General features: G+C 33.8%; 2 protein-coding genes and 1 long non-coding RNA gene across 5 annotated transcripts; all 3 read left to right on the forward strand.

Annotated features, from left to right (window-relative positions):
- Positions 1-2,018: 2,018 nt before the first annotated feature.
- Positions 2,019-3,395, forward strand: LOC112328213 (uncharacterized). The gene is made up of 2 exons (XR_002982924.2): positions 2,019-2,428; positions 2,953-3,395. It is a non-coding gene; the product is annotated as an uncharacterized LOC112328213 (long non-coding RNA).
- A 3,035-nt stretch (positions 3,396-6,430) lies between these two features.
- LOC7486081 (RING-H2 finger protein ATL54) lies at positions 6,431-8,063 on the forward strand. Its single transcript, XM_024605005.2, has one exon. The coding sequence runs from the start codon at positions 6,593-6,595 to the stop codon at positions 7,697-7,699; it is 1,107 nt and encodes a 368-aa protein (XP_024460773.1). The 5' UTR covers positions 6,431-6,592; the 3' UTR covers positions 7,700-8,063.
- A 7,294-nt stretch (positions 8,064-15,357) lies between these two features.
- Positions 15,358-19,707, forward strand: LOC7486079 (uncharacterized). Of its 3 annotated transcripts, none has more exons than XM_002310462.4 (3): positions 15,386-15,727; positions 17,103-17,207; positions 18,529-19,707. In XM_002310462.4, the coding sequence occupies exon 3, from the start codon at positions 18,560-18,562 to the stop codon at positions 19,568-19,570; it is 1,011 nt and encodes a 336-aa protein (XP_002310498.1). In that variant the 5' UTR covers positions 15,386-15,727; positions 17,103-17,207; positions 18,529-18,559; the 3' UTR covers positions 19,571-19,707. The 3 variants fall into 3 exon arrangements, with proteins under 3 accessions (XP_024460652.1, XP_002310498.1, XP_024460653.1); XM_024604885.2 differs by having other exon boundaries at positions 17,136-17,207; XM_024604884.2 differs by lacking the exon at positions 17,103-17,207 and having other exon boundaries at positions 15,358-15,727.
- Positions 19,708-19,969: the final 262 nt, after the last annotated feature.

The following is a 19,969-nucleotide window of genomic DNA, read 5'->3' on the forward strand; positions in this document are numbered from 1 at the left end:
TATATTTCGATTGTCAATGGAGGGCTAGTCAAAACAATAATACTGCTACTAGCTAGTAATATTTGATGTGAATTCATACATGTGCTTGAATTTTTTATTTTTTGAAAAAATAGGAATAATCATGCAATGAACCTCCAGAGGATTGCATGTATTAGAGAATAATATAAATCATATCTTGTAATTTTTCATAACAACTTAAACTAGTGGGTTGAAATAGTTCTTAGAAATAGTATTAAAGACTTGATGATCAAGCGGTCACGAGTTCGAATTTTACCATTCTTATTTATTTGATAAAAATTAAACATAAAGTAATGTAAATGTATGCAAGTTTTTCAAGTTAAGTTATTGGATTGAGATAATTTTATAATAGCATGTTAAATAAAAAAAATGCATTCGTGCAGAAGTGGTAGGTATCAACAAGCATCCACTCCATCACTGGTTTTCTTATCAATTACATGCATGCAGGCACAAAATTCATTCGTTAAAATAAATTTATAGAGGTAAAAAAAAAAAAAAAAAGAGTACCAAAGAATATGGCTACAGGTATAAGCTGGGAATATTGGATTTGATTCTGCATATATCATGGACCAGCTGATTCTTATGCATACATCATGGAGCTCTTGTCTATATACATTTTTTTTTTTAATATCTAGTAAATTCTAGTCATTACCATGTAAATATTTGACCCATATCCTTTGGTATCTCTTTCCTTCTTCAGCCCCTAATCAAGGGCACTAATTCAGCTTGTAACTTGGAGTATACACACACACACACGCTATATCTTGAATGAATAGAGACGAGAGACATGCTTTGCAATTTATATTACTATATGATATCAGAGTCTTTTTAAATAATTAAGTAGTGATGGATTTAATAGTACAAGACAGTGATGTAAATCTTATGTTCAAAAGAATTTTGTCAAGGAGAGTGTGGAGGAATTAATAAATATACATAAATCATTCTTATAATTCAGCCAATTGAAAAAACAAACCTTGAAAACCCTAGGACGTGACCATCTTTCTAATTTATTGACGAGAAGGCTAATTTATTTATTACATCAGTCGTTGGGGTACAAAGAAATAATTAACCCGAAGATATCTAACTCTTTCAACCTTTGTTGTTCAAAGCATGCCCACAATTTGAACGAAATTTGGTCTTACATATATATATAATTTCAAACAAATGTGAGGATATTCTTTGACAAAGACAACCTGTTCTTATCCAATTAGTCACGTTAGGTAATCCATCAAACTGCAGCAACAATTAATTTACAGCTATAAACATCTGAATTTGTTTTTTGGTTTTAAAGAATCTGATCGAGTTTTAATTATGGTAAAAGGAGAAATTAACAACGAGGAAGAAGATGGCTACAGAGGTATAAAATGAGAACAACATCATGCAAAATAACTTCAAAGACACGCAGACGATGTTGCTCATTTATTGATAAGAGATCAGTCGTTAATTGGGATACAAAATAGATCATAATTAACAAAACAAATTCCAAGTTTTCTTGGTTTTTTTATTATATATACATAGAAGAGGTTCAAACTCAGGATTTTGTAAGAAAAATGAAACTCTAATACCAGTGAGCTACAATTTATTGACTTCAGCCTTTATTGTTGAAGGAAGAACGAAATTCAATATGATCAAATTTCTAGATAGACTTTGCCACAATTTAAGTAATTAATTATCCCAAGTCCCCAAATGTTCAAGAACCTCTCATTTACTCCATTGATTCTTGTAATTTCAACAAAATGCAATGATATTCTTTGGTAAAGATCGATTCGGTCTTATCCAATTAATCACGTATGCGATGCAGCGTAAGGGGAACGTAACCCTCTCAGGATGGTTGCATATTTGATACACAAATTTGAGCATAGTGCAAGTCTATAGCATTTACTATAAAGACGTAGAGGATTAGTTGTGGGAGCTCGAAAACATCTAAAGATATATACCCTATTGTTTATGTGTATCAAATAAATAAATAAATAAATAAATTCCTGCATTTTGAGAGAGAGTCTGCTTGTAGAATTACTGAGATATTCCTTTTGCCTATGTAATTTTCCGGTACTGTTATATATCTTAAGACTAATTCCCATGCATTGAACCAATTGATCTCCGTAGCTCAGTCAAAGGGCACCATTCGTGCCAAAAATCACGAAACATTGTTTAATACACAATGATGATGATTTTGCGATTGAGGAACAACAGCCAAGAAAGACATCCAAAGTGTGAGTAAATCATATGAACGATCTCCATTTATTTAGTATTACAATTACAAAATGTCACCTATATATTTTACCATGGAGATTAGCTTAAGCCCTTCTAAATATAAAAGGGAGTGCAGGACCATCTAAGGCCAAGAACCTGGTTCCATTTTGAACTCAGAATACTAGCAGACCCGCATCTTGGACAAAATGGAGACCAGGTATAGACACCAGTTATTTGAATCCCTTGTAATTTCAAAGTAGTCTGCTTCACCTGATCCAATCACAATAAATCTTCGCTGGGAAAGCCTGGTCCCTCAGATATACGTGGTGTTTTGCGAAATCATTACAGAATTCTCTTTGGTATCTTCTCGTTGTCGGTTGGTATTTTAGAATCCAATGAAACCGATCGAGCTTCGAACTGCTGTCAAAGCTATTGAAATTTCAGCCTCTAACTCTCTCTTGCATCACAAACATATTATTATTGAATCCGACTCTGCTAATATCATTAGTTGGATGAATAATCTAGATCTTCAGTCAAGAGATTGGCTCTATATATGCTTGGGCTCAATCACTTTCATTCATTCTTGTCGTGAGTCTAATTATATGACAGATTATCTAGCTAAACAAGAAGTGCGCAAAACAAGTGAATTTGTTGCTTGGATTTGAGTCAACCAGATGTTTTTGGCCCTTCCTTTGCCTATTTTTGCTTGAGATTCCTGGTGGTGATGGTTTGTTTTGCTAGGTGTTGAAGGTTGAATTCTAAAAAGGCCATGGCTGGTTCTAGCTTGTGGTAAGGAGTGGTCTGGTTCTTCACCGTACCATTCGTTCTCTTCCATTTTATTCCACTGCGATCCACTGAAGTTAAACCACCGGCAGTATCAGTAGCGGCTGGTAGTACATTTATAGTATTCTACATCACTTCTAAGAGGTTGTCCATCAGCATCAAGAACAGCAGGGCTTTGAGCCAGAGTAGAAATGGCCATTATTAGGAGCCAGATGAAGCACAAACTTTGAATCAACCTCAACATGATGTGAAGAAGGATTTATGATGTGATCAAACGATGGAGACAAGAGAGAAGATACTTGCAAATTACTTAAGTTAGATAGTTAGCTAATCTGATGTTATGACAATGTGAATTGGGATTTTGGATTTGATATCCTCTTATTGATTCTTACTTATACCTACTAATGCATATACAACAGTAAAGTTGAAATTGCAGTTGAATTTATGAGTAGAAATAATGTGGGAGCTAGAAGATCAATGATTTTCTTAACAAACATGATATCTATATTTTATTCAACTTTTAGACATCTAGATTTAAATTTTAGATGAGATTTTAGATAATCCATCTATATCTAAATTAGTTTATTTAAAATAATAATTTCTTTGTTCTAATTATAAGTTTTTACTAGTGCGTGTTTGATAACATAAAAAAATATAATGAAATAAAATATTGAGAAACAAAATTCAAAAAACTAAGTCAAGAAAAGGATAAGAAAATAACAATTTAAAGATTAAGAACCAAAATTCGATTAAAATAACTAAAAAAAATAAAATGATGAGGGACGAAATTGAAAAGAAAAATATAAAAAAAAATCAAACACAAAAAAAATTTAAAAGAATAAGGACCAGATTGGATACAATAACTAAATAAAACAAAATGTCTATGGATGAAATTGAAAAAAAAATAATTTATATAAAATATTAAAAGAACAAAAAATAGTAATCCAAAAAATAAAAGCTAAAATTGATAGAACTTGAAATTGAAGGACACAGTTAAATTTTTAAAGGAATGACAGAAAGATAAAAAAAAAAAGAGGAAAAAAAGTTTATTAAACCTTAACCACACCTCTATCATGAATTCGTGTCTCACCAATACAAAGTGAACAACTCACTACTATTTAATAATTAAATTGCTTCATACACGCAGCCCGAAGAGATAAGGGGCGCCACATGTAAGCTTTTTTTCAGTAATATTTAATTTTTCAAAATTTCTTAAAAAAAACCTTAGGTTAACCTGAAAAAAACATAAGGAAAAGATAAGAAAAAAATTTCTTGTTTATATTTTAAGAGCAATTCCATAATTTTACTGTTCATAAAAATTAAAAAAACAAAAAAGCACTTTTGTGCAAGTTTGTGGTTTTTTTTGTTTTTAAGATTATCAATATATTTTATTACGCAAATAATATTAAAAAGACAAAGAAAGCCCCTGAATCAATGTTGTATAATTTTTTCAATAGCAAAAAAATTATTTCTCTATGTAAAAAACATTATATTGATTAATTTATCCCTAATTAATTTTGTAATTTCTAATGAATCTCATTGAAAAAACAATTTCACTCTAATTACAAGTTTTGTTATTTTTTTAAGAACTACAAAAAGGTAATGACACTATTTCATGACTTTTAGTTTTTTTTTTTAATATATATATATATATATATATATATATATATATATATATATATTTCGTAACAATGTATTGAGATTGAAGAAGAATTAATGCCTTTGTGTGTGTGCTTTCACATGTAAAAAACTAAATCAAAATCAATTGGGATTTTGTATTGGGCCCAACATGTACCATTGAGCCGCTTTAATTGATAAATAAATAAATTACCCAAAACATAATAATAATAATAATAATAATAATAAACATTTTCAAACAGAATGTAAACGCGTTATTATCACGACAACCAAAATCTTATTAGCTAACAGCAGAGGCTTTCAAAGGGTAATGAAGAGATTCGTATTTCGCTTCGTTAGTGCATACTATCACCAAGCAGATTGCTGGAATCCACATATTTCAGATTTGTTTTACCGTGGTGGATATTACGATAGTGGATATTTTTTATTTAAAAATATATTAAAATTATATATATATATATTAAGAAAATTATTTTTATAATTAATACATTAAAACCGTAAAAACAAACATCAGGCTTCGCTTGTTGATTTTCGTTGTTTGCCTGGTTTTACTTTTGCTCCGGGGGTGGCGCATGGCTGTGCTCGCTGTCTTGACTGTTTTTGTTTTTAGTAATGGTGGTTGTGATTAAAAGTATTTTTTATTTAAAAATATATTAAAATAATATATTTTTTTATTTTTTAAAAATTACTTTTGAAATCAGCACATTAAAATAATATAAAAATATAAATTTTATTTTAAAAAATTAAAATTTTAAAAAATACAGTTTCTACCATGTTTCTAAATAAACTCCTAAGATTTAGCTAACGAGCGTTGTATGTCATTAAAGCATACTTAACGTAAGAAAAAAAAATCACCATCAGATATATTATTGAAAATTTCAATTTTGATAATTATCTTTATATTTACAAGTTCTTGATACATATTATTATTATTATTAAATATGCATGTGTGTGTGTTCTATTTTTAAAATATAAAATACATAAATCTTCTATATAAAACTTATGTACATATATAGTTAAAATAATGAAAAATGTATAACTAGATAAAATATACATAATTATACACTTGTTGTAGCGATATATTTTTAGTTATTTACACTCTTGTGTTAAAAAATTAAATAAATAGAAGTTTCCCATGAAAAATACGGTACGTATTTGTGAATACTTTTATTATTTCTACTTCATGGCTATATATAGTAAGAACTAAGAAGTAAGAACATTAAAATTGTGATAAAAACAACGACAAATTAATCACATGGCAAAAGAAAAGTTATAGATATATGCACTGAGGGTCTTAGCCTGGTGGTGGGAGGGGCTTGTCTCCTTCCGCTGCTCCTAGGTTCGAGCCCTCATGTGCACGCCTGTCATCTCCGCGGTGTCTTACATGTTCACTGAGTTTGCAGGGTGTTCAGTGAATCGTGGGATTAGTCGTGGTGCGCGCAAGCTAACCCGGACACCCACGTAAATAAAAAAAAAAAAGTTATAGATATAATAAACTTAATTAATAATTAAAAGTTGGTGAGGAATAAATCTTTGTTACGGGTGTTTGAAAGTGTAGTAATTGTTTTTTTAATTATTTTTTATTTAAAAATATATTAAAATAATATATATTTTTAAATTTATTTTTTATATTAATCTAAAAATGTATAAAAAAATTTAAAATTTTGAATTTTAGTTAACCTCCCCTGGGCTAAATTGTGTAAGCTATGATAGAAAAAAAAAATTACACAAAAGAATAGTCAAAGGAAAGGGAAAGGCCAATAATCTATTATCCACTATGCTCCTTTGTCAAATTAAGGAGGCTGCAAGCAACCTTCCACTAATGCTCTAACTTGCATCATCTCTCTTCCAAACCAAACCCTTTCAATCTTTTCACTTTGTATCTTCCCATCCTCTCTTGATGTTCCTCTCTTTCTCTCTCCAAAACCAAGCTCAAAATTCTGTCTCGCCCTGATCTTTAATGGCTCTGCAATACAGAAGGTTGTTGTTCGCGTCTTACGATGATTGTGTCGTATCATGTCAAGCAAAAAATTACACAGAAAGCTGTAACTCAGAATGTTCAGATTTATTTGGTGTCGACTCTTCACCACAGCAAAAGCTTAGCAAGATTGCATTGGCAATGATTGTGTTATCAGTTATAACTAGTGTTCTTGCTACTTGTTATGCTATCTATGCCAAGTTCATAAGACCAAGAAGAAGGAGATCAACACAGCGAGAAGAAGAAGCAGAAATAATTGAGACCCGTGATCAGTTTGCGGATGAAGATGAAGGTCGTGTAGTTGACCATCCAATATGGTACATCAGGACAGTAGGGTTACAACCATCTGTTATTGGTTCTATCAGAGTTTTCAAGTATAAAAGTGGTGATGGTCTTGTTGAAGGTACTGAATGTTCTGTTTGCTTGAGTGAGTTTCAAGATGATGAGACTCTTAGGTTATTACCAAAGTGTAGCCATGCTTTTCATATCCCATGTATTGATACTTGGCTTAGATCCCATACTAATTGCCCTTTGTGTCGAGCTCCTATAGTCACCAGCACAGCCATAGCAACATCATCACAGGCTAATCTTGATGATACAAGTAGTGGAGAAGAAACCAGGATTGAAGTTTCGGAAGAGGATCAAGAATCTAGTAGAGAGATGGAAGGTAGAGATGGTGGAGTGAGGGTTGTAACAGAGGAGGAAAGTGAATTACAGAGTGAGAATTTGAATGAGGAAGAGGAGGAGGAGGTGGAGGAGGAGGATGGGATACAGCCACTGAGAAGATCAGTTTCTTTAGATTCTTTGTCAGCTTTCAAGATAATTCAGGCTCTTGCTAATGTTCATCCTGCAGTGGAATCTGATAGGAATTCAGGTACCAGGAGGGCTGGCGGGGGGGATGGATCCAGTGGAGAAAGTGTTCAAAACAGAGGTGGCGGAAATCAGAACTTGATAAAATTAATGGCTACTTCTTCTTTTGGGAGGTCTTTTCAAATAGGCCCAAGTTCATTGAAGAGGTCAATTTCCTGTAGTGGGAAATTTTTCTTGTCAAGACCTCGCCGGAACCGGAATTCAGGTCTTCCTTCATGATGCTTTGGATCTTTTTCATGGTTTTCTCTGTCAGGTAAGGAAAATGCAAGCTGGCGTGTTTTGAAATCTATCAACAAGCAGTGGATTTCATAGGTTTTTATAATATAAATGCAACATATACTGTAGTATTAGGACAAAAGAAGCTGAAGTTTTAGGACATCTCAACGGAAAATGAAAGCGATCCAAAATGGGATCATATTCGGCTTGTCACAGTTTGAGTTTTCTGAAAAAGAAACATTCAACTGTGAGTAGAACTTTTTGTCTTGATGAAGTGGTTTTGCTTTTATCTCGTCTTTTTTTGTGTAAAAATTGCTGCTGCACATCCATATTTCTGTTCAAGAAGAACAATACTTGTACTTGGCTATTTTCCTGCTGACTTCTTCCATAACTCTTAACCTTATTAGTTTTGGATTATGAAATTTGTGATACTCAACCTAAGCATTGCTTGGTCCTGAAGTCAATACGAGCGTTGATTTTCCAGCCTATTTATTTACTTTTCTCGGTTGCTGATTCCAAAAACAGCAACGCCTAGTTCCATAATCAGTGGCTGAAATCGGCTATTCAACTTGCCAACAGCATTGCTTGGTCGGTCACCAATCTACTTCACATTTCTTGGTCACTCATTCCTTAAAACAGCATTACATAACTGTATTTTGTATGAGCAAAATCAGTGGCTGAAATTGGCACTGCCAACAACATTTGTTGGGTCACCTATCAGCAGTAATTTTCTTTGTATTTTGTTTGAAAATCTGCGGCTGAAATTGACAATGTCAACCTGCCAACAACTTTTGTCTGTTCCCTAATCGGCATCAATGGTGTTACGGTCCTTACGGTCGACCATATCATAATCCACACCACAGTATGTCATCCAGCGACGAGAGAGGTAGGCCCTTGGTTTACTATAACGACAACTTTAAAGCCATCAAGACTTAATTTCTATTTCTTTGAGAATTCCAAAGTTCCATAACTTTTAACCTTCATTAGCATTAAATAGAAGCGGAATTTTTAATGTCTGTGCTATAGATTGAAGCCATTAGATGATAGCAAAGTTTGCACAAGCTATTAAAAGAGATCGGTGTAACTTCCGAAGGAAATCCCTTGTGTTTCCACTTCCTGACATTTGACTTTGAGTTGTATGATTTATGGATAATGAGATCAAGAATTGCTTGCCACAACGAAGGCATCGGTTTTCTAACAGGGGATTGTGCTTTATTTTTAGCCAAAGTTGCATTGCTCAGTCATTGGTTCCAAACAGCTTGACATAGCTACTAGTACTATTACTTTGTACAGGCACCAGACGGCTGAAGTTGCAATGCCATCAACTTGATTAGTGGGTCTTCATTAATCAGCACCAATATAATTCTCTCCTTATCTTGTTTGATTTTTGCGTTGGCCCATCATGTCTTAAGCTAACTATTCTACTTTACATTGATGTATGTGAAACTCTGTTCCTTTCTAAATCAGGTGATCAATCATGGAGGGCCAGAGAGCTTACTCAGGTTATGATTGATTGCTGAAAATATTTTTTTGATCTATCAGAGGAGGAGAAGCAAAAGTCTCAAGGGAACCATGTATGGGTCCCAATAAGGTGTGCAACCAGCTTTTCAGTTTTTCAGTGGAAAAGGTTTCCTTTTGGAGGGATTTTGTCAAGCTTTTCGCACATCATGTGTTTCACACACCTGCCAAACCTGCTGGCCTCATGTATCATCAAACTGTGGGAAAACTTGATGGTTCTGGATATGACTTGGAGTTTAGGAAATTGTGTGCGACAATTTCTTAACTGTGGAAAAACTTTTCCATTTGTTAAGTTCTTAAGATGAAACAAAAACAAATTCTCAAAAGTTTTTAGTTTGGCTTTATTAAATAGGTTCATTAGGGCACTCCAAAAGAGTTAGAGAAGTATCGAGGTAGTTCCTGAAAGGAATATCAGAAAGCTTGGATTGAAAGGCAGCTATGGAGACAAGGCACTGGATTTGGAAAAGGGGAAACAAATACTTGTTAGCAAATTTGCATCCACCTTGTCCACGGCCAGAACATGCAATGGGATTGCCTTCTCATTCTGATCATGGCCTGTTGACACTTCTAATACAAAATGGCAACGGTGGCATTCAGTTTCAACAGAGACGGAAGTGGGCCAACGCTGGCATCACCCCACTTTCAATTAGCCCATAGAGTAGAGACATATTTTTCAAAACCTTTAAGCTTATTGAAATATATCTGTTGCTTTCATGGAGGAAACAGTCAAAGCATATATACATGGTGCGTACAAATGCAAATATTTTCAGTGCATTTGATTATATTTATCATAACCTGACCAGCACAGCAAAGGGTTGCAAAATTCTAATTTGCAGGTCACATCTCAATTCCCACTTCCATATATCATGATATTGTTTCTGTCAGAATTTCTACGCCGGGGTTCACATGGATAAATTCTCTCACTATAACAGTTGACAGTGATCGGCGACCATGATAGGTAGGGGGCCTGGCTTAGCAAGTTTCAAATATGTTTAGAGCAGTTTATGACTTCTTAATTTGGCCAATGTACCCATAAATTTTCAAGTAAATAGTCTACTCTTAACCTGATATAGTTTAAGAGTGCGACATGGCAGCATTTTTAGGTATTTTTTTATGCTGAAAAAATTCATTGATTTCCCTGTTCAAGTCATGATAGTTGAACCTGTCGTTCGAATCCTTCAATGAGTTGATTGCCAAGTCCTACAGTATGTATGCTTTGGCCGACCAAATTCAATAAATACAAACAGAATTATTACAGGCATATTTCCAGCCGAAAAAATAAAATTTAATGCGTATTTTCTGTCTGTAAACCCATTGGTTTTTAATTTTCTTTTAGCAATAAAATTAGCGACAAATAATGAAATTACCAACTAGCGGTATATCAATAGATACATTTTGTCGGTGAATTAATTGGTAAAATTTCACCAACAAAAATCTCAGGCTGATGGAAAAGCTTTGCGGGTAAAACTATTAAATGTTGTAGTGAATATGCCCTTCAATTCTAGGCCTATTTTGGATTAGACTTTTATGAATCTGCTGCTTATGTAGTTCGGAGAAGGAGAAGAACCATAAGGTCAATCATGAATTCTATATTATAGTAGTTGGCTTGTTCATTGCAGGTGTTCTCTTTGCTAGCCATCAAATTAACTACATAAGCCTAGATTCCGAGCCTCTCTTGCCTCATTTTTAAAATCTTTCAAGGCCCATTTAGGAGATTGAGATAATTCTATCATAGAAGTAAGGTTTGCTTGCTAATTTCATCTAAATTGATGCCCTTATCTTTATTTTTACCTGTTCAATTCCTGATGGAATATATAGACAGAAAAAATGGCTTAATTAAAAACTCCAATAACATAAACCATCTATATATTTGATCATGATTTCAATTTCATATCATTTTGGAGACTCAGTTTCTATGAATGTTCACTCTCCACAAAAGTTGTGGATAAAAGAATTTGAGTCTATAACTCCTTTCTTTTGGCATGTGCTTTAACCGACTTGGAAAAAAACGCAGCACCAGGTTGGTTCCTTGGCCTCAGCGTGGCCAAAATATTTATACAGATCACGAGACTCATGTCATCTCCTGCCTTAGTACTGTTATCTCCTAATTCAAGTCTAAATCCAATGAAAATTAGGATTCAAACCTGTGTACGTATATATATATATATATAGAGAGAGAGAGAGAGAGAGCCAATATTTTATTGCATTATAACCACTGCAGCCCTTTCTTTCTCTCTATCGTGCGAAAAATCTGAGGCACTTTTTATTACCTTTTGATCAATATGAAAATGATTCAAAAAAGGCTTCGATCCCTTGCAGCAAGGTTAAACTTGAAGAAGCAGAAGAAGGGTTACGAGAAGCAAGTGCCTATACCAAGCAAACACTTTCCAGTGTATGTTGGTGATCAAGAACTTGAAGGAAATCTAAAACGTTATGATGTTCCAGTTGCATGCACATCTTCCATAATCTTCCAAGCTTTGCTTCGTCAATTCGATGATATCCTAGCAGTAGACGAAGGGCCAATCACATTATCTTGCTCAAAACAGATGTTTGAGTCTGTCCTCAAACTTTCTCTTGACGGGTTAAGAATAGAAGAGGTGAAGAAGTTGACAGATTTCCACCACTAACATTGGAGGTCGCAGCTTTGCTTTATTTTTCCTCTGTTGTTTTTTTCTTTTTCCCCAGGTTTAACGAAACTTGGATGTAAATTTTTTTTCAATTTTCTAATCTATAAATAGTTTTCATTGATATGTGAGAAAAAAGGATTGCCCTTTACACCAGAATCAATTCAAGAATTGATCCTCTGTATTCAAATTGATCTCTGATTCCTTTGGGAAATTTTCTGAAATAGTTTCTTTTTTAGGGTTATTTATAAAAAAAGCTTAACTAGCATCAACAAAAGCGATCATGGACCGTGATTGTGTTTCATAAGGGATCCGGTTTATAACCGATGAACTTGTTGCATGTGATTAATAATCGAAATTCGATTTTCTTATGGACAAACCGAGGTCATCCATAGTTTTGAAACTCAGCATGGCCTGGTGAGTCGACCTAGAACTTGGCCAATCCAGGACTGAAATCGGGTCATGTTTAAAAAAAAATAAAGGAAGTCAAAGCTCAGTGTGACTCGACTGACCCGGCAACCCGATCAAAAACTCAGTTGCAACCCGTTGATTTCTGTTTTTTTTTTACTAAAACGATGTTGTTTTGATTTTTTTAAAAAAATCAGAATTGACCCGGGCGACCACCCTACCTATAAAAAGAAACAAATATAAAAATAAAAATAAAATTGAAATATTGAGAATTTTCAATATGATTTTTTTCGTAATATTCTTATTACCTTGTATTATCCTAATTGTCATATATAATCTTTAAAATAAGAGAGATAGAATAATCTATTTATTATTTTATCAAGATATATCAAAATCTATCAAAAAATTAACTAAGCGGTTCTTGACATAAACCCTAATTCTTAAAAAGAAAAAATATTAATATATAATTTTAGAGTTATTATAAAATCTATCTAATATTAAAATTCCTAAACTAAATAAGAAAAAAAAATTTTCATCCCTCTTTCTAATGAAATTTTTTATGAAGTTAAAGTTATAATTAATTTTTTAGTGTTTTTAAATTATTTTAATGTGTTAATGTTAAAAATAATTTTTAAAAAATAAAAAAAATATATGATTTTAATATATTTCCGAGTAAAAACCATTTAAAAAAACAATCACAAGTATATTTTTAAAAATCCTAAAAAACAACAATGAGTGTGGTTCAACTGGTCAGATCTTAGGTTTGCTCCCTAGAGGTCACCAATTCGAGTTCCATAAATCTTAAGACTACTAGAAGCTTATATAATCGTTAATTTTAGAGCCCGTGAGATTAGTCAAGATATGTATAAACTAAACCAAATATCCTAGTTAATTAAAAAAAAAACTAGGAAACAGTAAAGAACATATGGGCCTAAAGTGCTCTGAAGGTACCTTTAAATTCACCAGAGCTGTTGCTCCATGTATATATCTTTTCATCTTTACACCCTGTTGCCACGCACTCTCCACCAATCCATGCAATGCGAGTCCCTTCACTCTACACCACAAGGAAGAAGATCCTTTGTGAGACCAAATATTAGAAAGCAAGTCAAGGGCTACTCTGTCTACCAACTTCGCAATACTTCAACAGGAAGAAAGCAATCTAGCGTTAAAAAATATGTGAGTGATGCAAGAGATTCTGTAAGAGCTGAGCTGTAGAGCATGGAGTTGATGATGATAGACATTGAAATGTCTAGCAGATATATTCATGAATTAGATGGACAAAGACTGAATACGTCAAACGTGTTTCGTAATAAAAACATGTATAATTTTTAATCTTATTATTAGATTAAACTGGAATTTTGCAACCAAATAAGGTTATTTTCAAGTCAAATTAGGCTCAAAATATGCTATTTTAAATTGTTTTTATTCTCGGACTTTTTCTTTACTTTCATTGTTGTTTTAGGATTCTTTTTCCTTCCCATCTGACGTCGGCGCCTACTTAAACAATTACAAGTTATTTTCAAAAGAGTTTTATAAGAACATTATTCAAAGGTTTAGAGTTCTCTCAAGCCCTTCTCTTTTTTTCTGTCTTCCTGATTTTCTTTCAATCTCAATTATAGAGTTGAGACTGCGTCAATGAGGCTACAGGTAACATAAAAGTCGTAACAGTTTGGTATTGAACAGAGTTCAACCAGCCTCATGTTTACATATCCATGCCGGTTCTGATGAATGCTTCCGTTCCCAGATAACAAGTTTCTTATCATAGCCTCCTGTTTTTTTTTTAATACTAAAGAATAGCATGAAATCGCCAAAAGATGACGGGAAGGAGAAGATACAAATCTGCAAAGCACTCAGGTTTAGCAAAAGAAAACAAACGAGGAGGAGAAGACCAAGGAAACCACACAAAAAACAGAGCAACAGATCATCAATCAATCCTGTTGCTACCCAATCAATCCTGCCACCAATGTTTTTGTTCAGAAACCTGTAATAAGTGAAGTGCATTGGCTTTCATCTTCTCTACTAACTTCTCCTCTCTTAGCCAAACATCTTTGCCTGTTTTGAAACTTCTTTTTTTTCCTTGCAATATTGTTAAAACTTTCCAAAAACTGAAGGGGATGATCACAGAGCAAGAGAGAACAGGAATTACTGCTTAACTGATCCTTGGCGCATGCCGATACAAGAGATCTAATAATCCGAATGAGCAGGTAGAGATCTTACCAGCTTGTATGGAATACATGTATTTATATAGTCACCAAAATCTTTACGCCATGCATGCAGTAGAAAACAAACAAGAGAACACCAGTTCATACAAGCTGCAGGGAACCATTCCAGGATGATTTATATTATATTGTGATTTTTCTATAAATTTATATTATATTGTTTTTACTAACAATTATTTATATATACCAAGCTTTAAGAATTTGGTCCTTAAAAATTATATAAGATTCCCAAAACCTTGTGAAAAGTTACGTTCCCATGCTGAAAAGTAGATGATAAACTGGGCTCCACATATATTTTCATAAATAAAAATAAATAATGGTTTTTAAACCTGAGCTGATAAATTAACTTGAAAAACCTGCGAGATATAGCCCAATTCAAGTCATATTTTTATTGAATTATTTTTAATATTGATTTGGCCTTATATATGACTTAGTTAATTTTACCAAACTTAATGGAATGAACACTATAAAAAATAAAAAATAAAAAATAAAAATAAATAAAACAAGATAATCTTGAACAAAAATAATAAATCTATATTGATTTAATATCTCACAGGTTGGTCTGAATTTGAGCCCGTTTCCAGGTCAGATCCAGGGCCAGATACAACTATGAACTTCGGAAGAAACTGTGAGCAAATGTGGAATGAATGACAAGTAGTTTACAAAAGGCAATTTAACTCATAGGAATTACATGTAGTTCAACTAAAACTCGTTTATCATGGTTATTAAAAACGCGAATTAACTTGTAAAATTATATAATTTTACGAGTTAATACATGTATAATATGTAAAATTAGGTTAAAAACTTAAAAATCAGTAAAATCGGTTGAAATTAGTCAAAATCACCCAAACTGGATGAAATCGTAAAACCGAGTAACCGACCGATTTAACGAATTTGACAAAAAATTAAAAATTTCGCTGACTCCATGAGTCCCCCGACACTCCACCCACCCCCCAGTCTTCCCTTTCCCCTTTCCCTAATCTCAAAATCTCAAGTCTCAACAACCAGCAGCGTAGCTGGTTCCACTCTCTACTCTCTACTCTCTACTCACCAGCACCGGCATAAGTTACCAGCAGCGCAGCAAAGATTAATCTTCATTTTTTTCTTTACTTTGTTTGCCTCTGATCTGAATCTAATTGTCTCCAGACTCTCCACTCTCCACTTTCCACTCTCCACTCTCTCAGCTGGTTTTGCAATTAAATAATCTTAAAGTTGCTGTTAATCTTGCAAAAAGAGGAAATCTTCCTGGTGCTGAAAATCTGGTAAGTGGTAAACACATTGCTTGCTTTTAATTTCGGTTGGATATTAATTGTGTTTTGCTATTAATACTCATCTGCTTGAAAGAGGAACAAAAGATTAGCTTTGAGATCGTCCCTGTCTGTTGTACTGCAGTGCTCATAAGATTGTAATCTTTCCTTGCTAGATGCTTCTAGTTCTCTCATTTCATCCAAAACTATCTGCATATATCTGCACTCTATGCTACAAAAGCTTTGATCACCCCTGCAATCACATATATTCAACAGCAGTTTTTAGAAATCTTGCATGAAAGATTTAATGGAAGAATACAATTTCATATGAAACTAGTCCAGCTGACATGGCTATCTAATTAATTAGTATATACCTTCTTAATCAGGGTTATGTAATTTAGCAGAAAGGTAGAAAGATTCCAAAATAAGCTTTTAGCAGCTGGAATGCTGGATCCCTTTTGATAGCTGACACTTCTGCTGGTCATCTGCCAACATTCTGGCTATTTCTCTGTGCACACCAGAAAAAAGAACAAAAGAAAGCATGCATTAACACAGGGTTATATGAAAATATTTGAATTCTCAACACCTCAAAATATTGTTGGATCTGTTTGGGGCTTTCAGAAATTTTCTAGCAGTTTTCTAGGTGGGGTTTTACTTCTTTATTATTTTTGCGATCTGTTCAATTGTTGAATGCTTGGCTGCTAAAAAAACTGTGAAATTTATATTCACTTCAATTCACTTTGTGTTTAGTTAGAAACTGTTTGAGATCCCAAGAGAAAGAAACAGTGTCTTTCTCCATCACCCCCAAGTTACTAGGCTTCAACTCTTAAGAAGATAAAATAGAAGGAAGCAATGTGATATCGATAAAGCCAAGTGATGACAATTGAAGCTATTTAATTGATCAACTGTTGGGAATAACCCTAGTGGGTATCGGTCAGTCAAAAGGTTTTGTATCAGATTGTTTGTTTTAGGTTTGTTAACTTTTAGTTAATGAAATTCTATGGACATAATTATATTATATTATATTTTTAAGTTATTTAAACCATGTATGAATTTTTATTTGAATTATATATTTTATAATGTTTGGACATTTGTATTGTTTATTTCACTTTTATTTAAATTGTGTTATATTATTATTTACTACTTGACTGGAATTGTCAAAATATAATTAGTTAAAATATTTTACTTACGATTTTACGATTTGAGTTTATGATCCGAGTTTATATTGTATATTCCGTGTCGTGTCAAAAAAACATTTTTAACAACCTTGTTGTTTACCACTTCATTATCTGATTTCCTATTTTATCCCTGTCAATTACTGACAATCCCTGTCAATTACAAAAGGCAATTTAACTCGTACCCTTTACTTCCCGTCCCTCTTCTGCTATAGAAACTTACAGTTTCTGCTGTAAAACTTGTAAAGCACCGGCCTTTCTCCACACAAAGTTCCCTCTTGCCCACCTCAGTTCCTCCAAAATCACAACGTTGTACACACGTAAGTACGAGAATCACTCTCTCCCATTTGAGTTTTCTATTTAAGATGGATGATTCTGCTTGTAGGATTTCTACAAGTTTGTCTAAAGTTCTAGTCTTTATGGATTTTCCTTAACATGTTTAAGTTTGATTAGGAGTTTATGCTTTCATCGTTTACATCTGGGCTGTTTATTTTCTTGCTAATTCTTCTATGAACGAGCAAAAATATTCATTTGTCTGAATAATACTGGTCCATGATGTTGTCATAAGGGGTATTTTGGTTAGGTTGTTTGAATTTTTCCTAATGAGATTGATTGTGTTCTTTAAAGAATAGAAATTGTAGAGGAAATGCTTAAATTGTGAATCATGATGGCATTACTGTAATATTGTTTTGTTATTTGAACTTGGTTTCTGTATGCTCTTGTTGATGCATGAACCTCGCATTGAGATGTTTATGGTGTCTATAATTTAGTTGACAATAACCTCGTGATCAACCCTTCATAGGCAGGTGAGACAAATTAGTTTGCACTTGGTGAGTAGCTATGTTGATTCCGGTGCAATACTAGCAGTCTTGTTGTAATCTAACCATCAGCTTATAAGGAATTGGTTTAAGCAGTATCTATGACGGTGCTATAATATGTTGCTTGCATTCTTTGAACTGCCAATTGAGTTGGTGACGTTTAGTACCAATGCTGCTTATATTAGCTCTCAAATTATATTGTAATTGCTCCTGCATTTGTTGATTGGATCGGCTTTGCAGTTGTAGAGCTTCAGTAGATATAAGCTTTTGTTTTTGGAAATTCAAAGATATAGTGATGATGGATATTCCAATAAATGTAGCCTGTCAAAAAAATTGGAAAACATTAACTAATTTTTGTATGGAATCTGTTCCCTTGTTATGAAAGCACATCCTGTTAAAAGTTAGGTCTAAATTTTCAATGTTCATTCTTCTTTAGATTCTGATTTTTATATAAGAGCAGCTCCCTGGTTCCTGTATTTTTGTTATATATGAGCTGCTTGTTTGTTATGGAACCTTTTGATATCGGTGCTTTGTAGTCATTTTTATGGTAGATGCCACAGTGAAGGCGTCCGTAAGAATATACAAAGAATTTTAGCTTAACATGATTTTATCATTAATGTTTGTTGCATGATTTATGTGGGAGCTCAAACAATAATTCACAGTTATTGTCATGTCATATGATCACTTAGTATTCATTTTCTCCAAAAGTGACCTTGGAGGAATCAAGTAAATCCATCTAGTAGTAGATTAAGTTGAAAGGAGAGAATACAGGATGAAATAATATGATAGTTGCTAATCATGTTCATATCTTGTTCTATACCAGGTAGCAGGAGAAGCAACTAAAGTCAGTGACAATGAAGGAAGAAGATGTGAACCGATGCCAGATTCAGGAATGGTACCCAAAATTCAAGCCTGTATCTATCAGAACAGTAATCCATGAACTTCCAGAATCTTTTGTTGAGTACCTCGTTGATGATTCAGGTCCTTTCCTCCTCCCTCTTTCTATCTCAGGCGAAGATGCCTTGCCAAATAGAATTCACAACCCCATAGATGAAGAAGACTATCAGGTGTCAGAGGGACCCGGAGATGAATCTGAACAACCTCCATTGCCCCCTTCTTTCCCTGAACTTGAATTGAATATTAAGGAGTCAATTAATACCCTAGGAGGTGCAGTTTTTCCTAAGCTGAACTGGAGTGCACCAAAAGATTCTGCTTGGATTAGCACATCTGGGACCCTTCGCTGCACTTCATTCAGTGAGATAGCGTTATTGCTGCGGTCATCTGACTCATTGGTCCATGATTTGTGCCACGCCTATGATTCATGCATTGACAAAACCTTGTTAAGACCCCCTAGTTTCTTTCTTGCACTTCGCAAGTGGTATTCATCTTTCTTGCCTGAGATGGAATTTCGTTGCTTTGTTCGGGGCCAGCAGCTAGTTGGAATCTCACAGAGGGAGGTCACTACATTTTATCCCACTCTCCTTGAGGAGAAAAATGACCTTGAACTGTTGATCAAGGAATTCTTCACTGAGAACGTGAGACAAAAATTTGAATCAGAAAATTACACGTTCGATGTTTATGTGACGAAGGATGGGCGTGCTAAGATATTGGATTTTAACCCATGGGGTGCGTTTACACTCCCACTGCTTTTTACTTGGGAAGAACTGGAGCAGAATCTCGAGGAAGTGGAGAATGTAGTGGACTTCAGAATCGTGGAGAGCCAGTGTGGAATCCGTCCAGGTCTGAAAACAGCAGTTCCGCAAGATTATTTGGATACTGGCCCAGGGAGTGGTTGGGATCAGTTCTTGAGGAAGGCTGACAAGGAGTTGCAGCAGCAGAAAATGGCTCCTGGAAATGGTGCCTGAGGTTTCCTTTTTATTTTTGACAGAGGTTACTGTGTTTTTCATTTATCCTCATTGATTTCATGTGTTCTGTAACGAGCAATCAGTAGTGTTTGTTGGATCGAGTACTTTACTTTTGCCCAGCAAGAGATATTTTTCAACATGTTTTTCAAGTGGTGAAAAAAATTGCAAACATTTATTAAAATAGTTAGGGTTACATGAACAAATAAATTTAAAGAGAGATTCTAACACCATTTGTCATCACAAACCTAAAACATATCGGTTGCAACATCAAAATCAAAATCAAACCAATTAATTCAATGATCTTTCACTTCAATTATTGGAGCAATATTTTGCATGGTTATCCCCAGAAAAAGGGGGGAAAAGGAAAAGTACATGTAAATAAATAATTAATATTGGAGT

This window comes from Populus trichocarpa, chromosome 7 (assembly GCF_000002775.5).
Source record: "Populus trichocarpa isolate Nisqually-1 chromosome 7, P.trichocarpa_v4.1, whole genome shotgun sequence".
Taxonomy (NCBI): Eukaryota; Viridiplantae; Streptophyta; class Magnoliopsida; order Malpighiales; family Salicaceae; genus Populus; species Populus trichocarpa.

Excerpts from the sequence above, each read along its gene's own strand:
- LOC7486081 (XM_024605005.2), top strand. The coding sequence starts at position 6,593 with ATGGCTCTGCAATACAGAAGGTTGTTGTTCGCGTCTTACGATGATTGT.
- LOC7486079 (XM_024604884.2), top strand. The coding sequence starts at position 18,560 with ATGAAGGAAGAAGATGTGAACCGATGCCAGATTCAGGAATGGTACCCA.